A 9,217-nucleotide genomic window follows, 5' to 3' on the forward strand; every position below is an offset into this window, starting at 1 on the left:
CTGTCTTCAAATATACAGCTCTTCTTACATTGGTTTTTATTCTGTTTGACCTCACAGTACTAACAATGGGTACAAATTGTAGATGTTTATTTTACTTTGATGTAAGGAAAACCCACCTCTTCTCCCCACACCTCAACTTAGAGGAGGTAGCAATATTTTCAAGAAAAGGCTGTATGCATACTTTTAAAATTCATTGATTTCTTGTGTATGAATAGCACTAGAGACTTCCAAAAACTCTGGTGAGCTGGGTCATTTCCTTTGTTCAAGGTCTTTTCCTTTTTCGTTTACATAGCCTTAATGTCTTGCACATAGTAGGTGCTTAATAAATGCTTGCTCAATTTGGAACTATGTCCAAAGGGCTATCAAACTGTGTATATCATTTGATCCAGCAGTGTTTCTACTGGGGATGTATCCCAAAGAGATCATAAAAGAGGGAAAAAGACCCACTTGTGCAAAAATATCTATCTACCAGCCTCTTTTGTAGTGGCAAGGAACTGGAAAATGAATGGATGTCCATCAGTTGGGAAATGTCCTGAATAAGTTATGGTATATGAATGTTATGGAATACTATTGTTCTATAAGAAACAACCAGCAGGATGATTTCAGAGAGGCCTGGAGAGACTTATATGAACTGATGCTGATTGAAGTGAGCAGAACCAGGAGATCATTGTACATGACAACAACAAGATTATGTGATGATTAGTTCTAATGGAGGGGCCTCTTCTTAATAATGAGGTTAATTAGGACAGTTCCGATGGTCTTGTGATGAAGAGAGCCATTTGCACCCAGAGAGAGGACTTTTTGATCTGATTTTTCTTGTGCAGCATGATAATTGTAGAAATATATAGAAGAATTGCATGTGTTTAACATATATTGGATTTAACATATCTGGGATTACTTGCCATTTGGGGGGGGGGAAGAGGAAAAAAAATTTGGAATACAAGATTTTGCAAGGGTGAATGTTGAAAATTATTTATATATATATTTTTAAAATAAAAAGCTTTAATACAAATATGTGCTTGTTAATTGATTTAAAGGAATGAAATAAGATGTATTGTTTCTTAGTGGAAAAAGAGATGATTTTCCTGGTGAAGCATTGTATCAAGGGAACTAAAGAGGGACAAGATCAGGACTAAAGAAAAGAGCAGGGTATGCCTGGAATAAAGTATATGCTTAATAAATGCTTTGTTGACTCACTGATTTCCTAGGGGAAGGGAATGAGAATATGGTTGAAGAGGCTAGGGATGATGGTAGAGTAGAGTAGCACTTAAAATACTGAGAAGACTCTGGCAGTATAAGAAAAAAGGAGCAACCTTGAGGCTCTCCTTCACCTCACTCTCAACTTCCCTTCAAGTTACTTGGGTAGAAATCCAGAAGCAGGGACTATGGAGGTCCTAGGTAGCAGAAGCAGGAAGACGGTTCAAGAGAGGGAGTGTTTTTGGCTACTGGCCTAGAGCTGCAGTTCTAGCATGATTACCTGAACACATGTAAGAGACCAATGTCAAATTTTGAAATTGAGATGGTATATCAACATTTACATGAATATAATGCATACACACATGTGTGTAGATACTTCTAAATATGAATATAATATGTACATATATACATGTGTGTTTGCATATATGTATATTGTGCCAAGAAAAACTCACAAAGAGTTGCATGTGACTGAAAAAATGAACAAGAAAATCTATATCATCTATCTATCTATCTATCTATCTCTTTTCTTTATCATCAGCTGGTTAGCTCTTACTTTTTTGTCCTGAGTCACTGCCTGGTAGCAGCACTGAATCTCTTCAAAGCACTGAGCTAGAGCAGTTTACTGTACCTTAAGGAATACCTCAACTAGCAAACCGCCTGAGGGTTTTGACATATAAATATAGCACAATCTTGTGCTATCTCCAAGAAAATAGAGTTTTGTGATTCCCAGATTCCAAGGAAAAACTGATCCCTGAAGACACTAAGGAAAACTGCATCCCCAGAGTTTCTCCAGGTTACTCTTTGCCTTAATTTTTCCACCTCTTTTCATTTCAGATATTCACATGTCTCTGGTGGAAACTGGATAATACTTCTATCCATTTGGCAATGTGGTTCAGGAACTTCCTGGCACCTTTGCTTACATTGTATATATCTTACACATGTTCAGATAAGATAAATACTAAATCACTCATATATTATGTACCCTGTGGGAGGAATTCCTGCTATGAACATCTATAAATTATTTTAACTACAGTCAATTACATATGTTAATGATGGGGAATAGCAACATGAATAATTTAGTTTGGAAATGCCAAAATCACTTTTAGTTCTCTTAGTTATGTTTTGCCCAAAATATTATGCATTAGTTGTATTTCCAGAATTAATCTCTACCATCTAGGTAATAGGTACCCCATGGTACCCTAGCACTGGATAGGATTGAAGAAATTGTTCTGAGGTAAGCAAATCACTACAGATAACCTATCATGAATATAAGAATAAAGGAATGAAAAAAGCATTCAGTAAGCATGTATTAATTTTTAATTTAATTGATTAATTAATTAAATTAAGTAATTAATTTAATTATAAATTAATCACTTTGCTAAGTAGTCAAAATACAAATAAAGATGAAACAGTTTGTGCTTTCAAGGAGCTCACCTTTTAATTGAAAGAGACAACACATATAGAAGTGAAAAGTGGATGGAAAGAAAACTCTTATGATCCTTAGAGCATAATAACTGAGAGCTAAGAAAGTCAGTAGGCTGCATTTATACCTGCACAGTGTCCAGAGCTTATATCAGTGTTTAAAAGTCCTGTACTTTCATTAATGTATAAAGGTGCTTCCTGCATGAACATTGATTACAACACTCCTGCACCTTATTAGATGGCTTTGTGAGTTGGTTGTGTCCATAAATTTCATCTGGTAGTCAGAATTTTGGTGAAGGACCTCTTTGAATTCAGTACCATCTAATAACCTTTCTTTAGAAGTGTAGAGTTAAGAGGAAATAGGATACAGGAAGCAGAGTCATCTTTGATGGATTGTAGAATAGCAGTTCTCTAGAACTGGCAACATATAGAATCCTTTGAATTTTAAGATCACTGATTTTCAAGAAAGAGCTGAAAGGGACTTCAAATGTTATGTAGTCCATTTTGTATGTGACCCACGAAAGGTAAACTTGAGCAAGCTCAGAGGTAGTCATCTAAAAGGAAGAATTTGAACCCAGGTTCTCTGAAAATAGAGCCTATTCTTTTTTCACTGCACCACCCTGTCTTTGAGAAGTCATCTAGTCATTCACATATAATTGCCAACACTTTCACTCACTGATTAAAAAAAAAATCCTGAGCTCTCAAGCTGGGGCATAAACTATGGAATAGTAGAAAAAGCCCTGGCTTGGGAGTTAGATGACATGGGTTTAAATCAGTAACTTTAGTCAACTAGTAATTTCTTTAATCCTCCAATTTTTTTCATCTGTACAATAAGAGAATTAGATTTTATAATCCATAATCATTTGACCTAGGTGTTATGACTCAAGCCAACTATTCTTATATCATCATGGGGAGGGGAAGAAAAGTACAGTAGTGGGATTTTATGGGGAAGATTTTCTCCTGCCTTTAAAAATAACCAGAAATTTTTATTGTCTAAATTCTATAAACTTCAGTCAATAAGAATTTCTTTTCCTCATTTAGTCTGAATCACTGATGCTGAATATAAAACCAATTTATAATCCTGGACTAGATGGCAGTATGACATCTCTGGCTTTGCTCATTTTCACAAGAGGTTGTCTCACTGAAAAAAAAAATGCTTGGGAAATCATTGACTTACATAAACACAGTTTGTTCTCGGGAGATGGAAAACACCTTAGGGAACAACTAATTCAGTATTTATAGACCTAAAATGTCCAGACAGAATATTGAATTCATGAGCTCACTATAGTGTGTCTCAGGAAGATGCTATTGTGGTTAAAGAGGTGTTTAGGCATTTTGGAGAACACGGGATTCCAAGAACAAATGAGGCTTTTGCTTACCAATGAAGAACAATTTGAGATTGCTGAGTGACTAGAACAAAAGATAGAAGGAGGGAGATTTCTATTACCACACCAGGGTAGAGGAAGGTGAGTTTTCTATTCTTAAATTATATACAACAAACTTTGCATTATCCTCTTTCACATTATAATAATAGATTTGCATAGTCCTTTATAGTCACAAAATGTTTTATATCCATTTTCTCTGTTTCTCACAGCATATTTATTCCTACAGTTTTCTGTCTTGGACATTCCATGGAATTTTGATCATCAATTATCTAGTTTATTTTTATATATATGTGGATACTCTCAGGCTAGATAAGTAATTTTTTTCCAAGTTATACAGTATTTCTTAGTCTTGATTCCAGGTCCTTTCTGATTCTAAGACAGCGCCTCTGCTCAGTAACATTATTAACTCACTTATAATAGTTGCCTATAACAAAGAATAGACAAGAAAAGTGATTGGGAAGCAGTTCAGTAAAACTAAAATCAATCAAACTAATCAAAAACTAATCAATAAAGTTGTGTCTAATTGCACATGCAATGTTGTACATTTATAACTCCCCAATCCTGCTAAAAAAGGAGTGAGACAGATTTTCTCATTTCTTCTTTTGGACTGAGTTTGGGTATGATAAATACTGAGGGATTTTTGTTTTTTTCATTTATATCAACAGGCATGTATTGAATACTATGAACTAAGGGGATACATTAGTTGCCCTAAATATAACTATTACTTCTTCCTTCCCTCCCCCTCCCAAATCAGTCACTTCCCTTAGGGAGTTTATATTTTATAAGGGGAGATTCAAAATTATGCATAATGCAATATGCAATAAGGCCAAAAGAGAAATTACAACATTGTGTTCTGGAAAAGAGGGCTGGAGTCAGACCTGAGTTCAAGTCCTCTCTCTGACACTGGTTATATGACTATGGGCAAATCACTTAGCATTACTAAGCCTCAGTTGCCAGATATGTAAAATGAGTCTATTAATACTTGCACATCACAGGAATTCTGTGAGATTCAATGAAACAATGCATGCAAAATACTTTGCAAATTTCAAAACATAATACAAATATAAATTATCATTATTATATTACTATTATTATTTCTGAATTAATTTACACTGTATCCTTTCCCCATACTAGACGATAGAAGCAGAGTGGAACTTAGAAGAAAATATGAATTTCTTGACTTTTCAGGTAGAGAAGGACCTGTGCTAAGAAAGCACTGAATTAAGGGCACAGGATAGATACAGTTGGGACTCGGAGAACTTTGAGCTGGAAAAGGTGACTTCTGTCTCTTCTGTCTATGACACTGTCTATTTGGAGTAGCTGGTATTCTGGTCGATCTTTTTCTGGGCTTTAATGCCAAGCTACCACTCATCTGAATCACTGCAATGCTCTCTATAATATTGGGCTAGGGTCTCTTCTTGCTGTCTACCCTGCTAACAAGTCTTAGTTTTTTCTTGAAGACAATCTCATGCGTACCGCCTTTCCCCCAACTCTCCTGCTCCTGCTTAGTTATAAAGACTTGTAGGACCTAGATAGTAATACATTCTCAAACTAGTTACTTGTCATTGATTAACATTATTTTAGTGCCTACACTGTGAAACTGTGTGACCAGTGCATTCAGAAAGGAAGGTTTAGCTGAGGGAAGTCATTGAGAGATATCTTTGACTGCTAAACTTTATCGATATTAATCTCACTTGTTCTCATTTGTCTTCTGGCAAAGGGATTTCTAGTCTCGTAAAATAGAAGGGAAAATATGAGATGGAGAAAAGAAGATCTTTCTGGGTCCCTAAAATCACACCACACAGGAAGTCCCTTCATTTTTTTTTTATTTAAAAAGATTTTTTAATGGACAAAAATCTGTTTTCTCTGTTTTCCACCTCTTTTCTCTTATGTTGAAAAAAAAAAATAAAACCCATATGAAAAATATGTAAAGTGAAACTAAACTAATTCCTGCATTAGCTATGTCCAAAAAAAGAAGCTCATTCTGTATCTTAAATCTATCACTTCTCTGTCAGGAGTTGGGTGGTATACATCATCTCTGATCATCTGAAATCATGGTGGTCATTATTTTGATCAGACTTTTTTTTTTTTAAGGCTTTCAAATCTATTTATCATTATAATGTTATTGTGTAGTGTGTACATTGTTATTTTTGCTCATTTTACTTAGCATTTAAGGCGTTCCAATTTTCTCTTAAAGTATTCCCTTCATCATTCCCTATAGTATAACAGTATCATATTTTCATTCATAAGCCATAATTTCTTCAGCCATTTCTCAGTTGATAGGCACCTTCATAGTTTATAGTTCTTTGTCAGCACAAAAGAGTTGGTAAAATAATTTTGTACATATAAGACCCTTTCCTCATTTCTTGATGTCTTTGGGAGAAAGACCTAGTAGTAAGATCTCTGGTAATAGGATATGCAGAGTTTAGTAACTTTTCGGACAAAGTAACAAATTGCCTTCCATAATGGTTGGACTATTTAACAATTCCATCAATAACACATTAAGGTTTTCTCACAACCCCTTAAATATATGTCATTTTCCTCTTTTTTTGCTAACTGCCAATCTCATGAGTGTAGAGGGAAACCTCAGAATTGCTTTTATTTTTATTTGTGTAATTAATAATGATTTGGGGAATTTTATATGGTTACTGTTAACAGAAATTTCTTCCTAAACTACTATATCCTTTCATCTTTTATCAATTAGAAAATAACTTTTATTTCTATATATTTAAATTAATTCATCATATATCTTGACTATGAAAACTGAATCAGAGAAACTTATACAAAGATTTTCTTCCTGGTTATTCATGTTCTTCATAATTTTAACTGCATTGGTTTTATTTGTGCAAAAACTTTTAAATTTTGTTTAGTCAAAATTGTCCATTTTGCTTTCTAATTTATTTATACATCATGATTTATGTCTAAGTCACCTACCTATTTAGAACTTATATTGGTATAATTGTGGGAGATGATGGTTTATATTTACTTTCTGCTGACCATTTTCTCATTTTTTTCTAGCAATTTTTGTCTCTTTGTTTCTAAGGCCAATTTTGCCTAGATGAAAAATCATTAGGTATGGGCCAGGGGTGGGGTGGGCGAGTGGCAGGTTCGGAGAGGTCAGAATTCTGAGTTTCCCAGTCATTTTTACCTTCCTTTGAGGAAAGGCAACTAAGAAAAAGGGGAAGAGCTCTGTACCTCTCTAACGTTATTCTTTCTCCTCATTTCTACAGGTTTCTTCATAGAAAATGGGAAGAGGAAACCAGTCTGAAGTAACTATGTTTATTCTTGTAGGACTAACAGATGAGCCAGAACTTCAATTCCCCCTCTTCTTCATGTTTTTAGGCATCTATGTGGTCACAGTGGTGGGAAATCTGGGCATGATCATACTGATTAGACTTAGTTCTCATCTTCATACTCCCATGTACTATTTCCTCAGCAGTTTGTCTATTTTAGATGTCTGTTATTCCTCTGTCATTACCCCCCAAATGCTAGTAGGATTTTTATTCAAAGATAAAACTATCTCTTATCCTAGGTGCATGACTCAACTCTTTTTCTTTTGCATTTTTGTTATTTCTGAGTGTTATATGCTGGCAGCCATGGCTTATGATCGCTATGTTGCCATCTGTAGCCCCCTATTATACAACATTATCATGTCCCCTCGGGTCTGCTCCTTCCTTGTTCTTGCTGTGTTTTCTGTTGGCTTCACTGATGCAGTGATACACACAGGATGTATATTGAGGCTGCCATTCTGTGGGTCAAATGTAATCAGTCATTACTTCTGTGATATTGTTCCCCTCATCAGACTCTCCTGCTCTAGTACTTATCTAGATGAGCTCTTGATTTTTATTATTGGTGGATTCAACATGGTAGCGACCAGCCTTACAATCATAATTTCTTATGCTTTCATTCTCTCCAGCATCCTGCACATCAACTCTAAAGAAGGCAGGTCAAAAGCCTTTAGTACTTGCAGTTCCCATCTTATGGCTGTCACTGTGTTTTATGGGTCCCTTATGTTCATGTATCTCAAACCTGCATCCAATAGCAAGCTGGCCCAGGAAAAAGTGTCCTCGGTATTTTATACTACAGTAATTCCCATGTTGAACCCCCTGATCTATAGTCTGAGAAATAAGGAGGTGAAGAATGCATTGAGGAAACTCACAGAAAGGAAAATATTCTCTTAGTTGGTGTATATTTTGCTCTTATATTTCTTGCTAATAAAGTAAACTATAACTCACATTTTATTTTTCATCTCATTTCCACCTCAAGCTTTGTTTCTATGTATTTTCCCCTTTTTACTTTTTAATACTTATCCAATCTGATTGGAAGAATCCTTACAATTACAGAAGATTAATTAATTTTCTGTTTCACCTCTTCCTGATTCTTTTTCCACAATAAATTCTTTTCTAATTCTTTCTTCTACTATATATTTTGTTTATAAACTCACTTAATTTTTTTTGGCTTATTTCTTTCCAGAAATTCTAATTGAACTCGTGTCTAAGCTATGCTTTTTCTTTTTAGCCTTCCCCACACTATCTTTACATACCACAGCTAAAAGTGATCTCTTTCTTGGTAGATTTTCTTAGAGAACTTTATCTCTTATCTCCTTTGTCCTATTTTGTAATCTCTTCCTTCCTTAACAGAATATTTTCATTTAGAAATCTTGGTATCCCTGAGTACTGTCCATAGATACAATGTATCACACATTCAAGTTGTTTAACAATATCAAATAAAAATGTCCTGAGAAGACTTATACCTAAAATTAGAGTGCCATAATAATATATTATTTCATTTGATTTTCACAACTCCTATAATATAGTGGTATTATAATCCTAAATTTACTGATGAGATATATGTGACCAAGAAAGTTGACTTTCCCAGGGGCATGAAGGTAATGTGTTTGAGGCAAGATTTGAACTCAGCTGTTCCTTAGTTCAGATTCAGTGTTCTATTCACCATACAACCATACAACCTTGCTACCCCATTAGTTATCCTCCCATCCTTAGAGACTAGCAACTATATTAGCAGGGACTTATGGGAATGGGACCAACAGAAGGGAGGAATTGGAGATAACATTAATAATAATAGCAACGAGATACATTAACATTATAATGGGAAGATTCAAAATGCATTCTTGGTCTACTTCACTAATTGCTCAGGACACTCTTCCTAATATTGACTCAGTGCTTCTCAAAATTATCCTCGTACCACATTTG

General features: G+C 34.8%; 1 protein-coding gene across 2 annotated transcripts; it reads left to right on the forward strand.

Annotated features, from left to right (window-relative positions):
* The first annotated feature begins 509 nt into the window (after positions 1-509).
* On the forward strand, positions 510-8,286 carry LOC100926993 (olfactory receptor 8D4). Of its 2 annotated transcripts, XM_012544920.2 has the most exons (2): positions 510-519; positions 7,260-8,286. In XM_012544920.2, exons 1-2 carry the CDS (start codon positions 510-512, stop codon positions 8,183-8,185), a joined length of 936 nt encoding a protein of 311 aa, XP_012400374.1. In that variant the 3' UTR covers positions 8,186-8,286. The 2 variants fall into 2 exon arrangements, with proteins under 2 accessions (XP_012400374.1, XP_003764150.1); XM_003764102.2 differs by lacking the exon at positions 510-519 and having other exon boundaries at positions 7,157-8,286.
* The last annotated feature ends 931 nt before the right edge of the window (positions 8,287-9,217 follow it).

This window comes from Sarcophilus harrisii, chromosome 3 (assembly GCF_902635505.1).
Source record: "Sarcophilus harrisii chromosome 3, mSarHar1.11, whole genome shotgun sequence".
Lineage (NCBI taxonomy): Eukaryota > Metazoa > Chordata > Mammalia > Dasyuromorphia > Dasyuridae > Sarcophilus > Sarcophilus harrisii.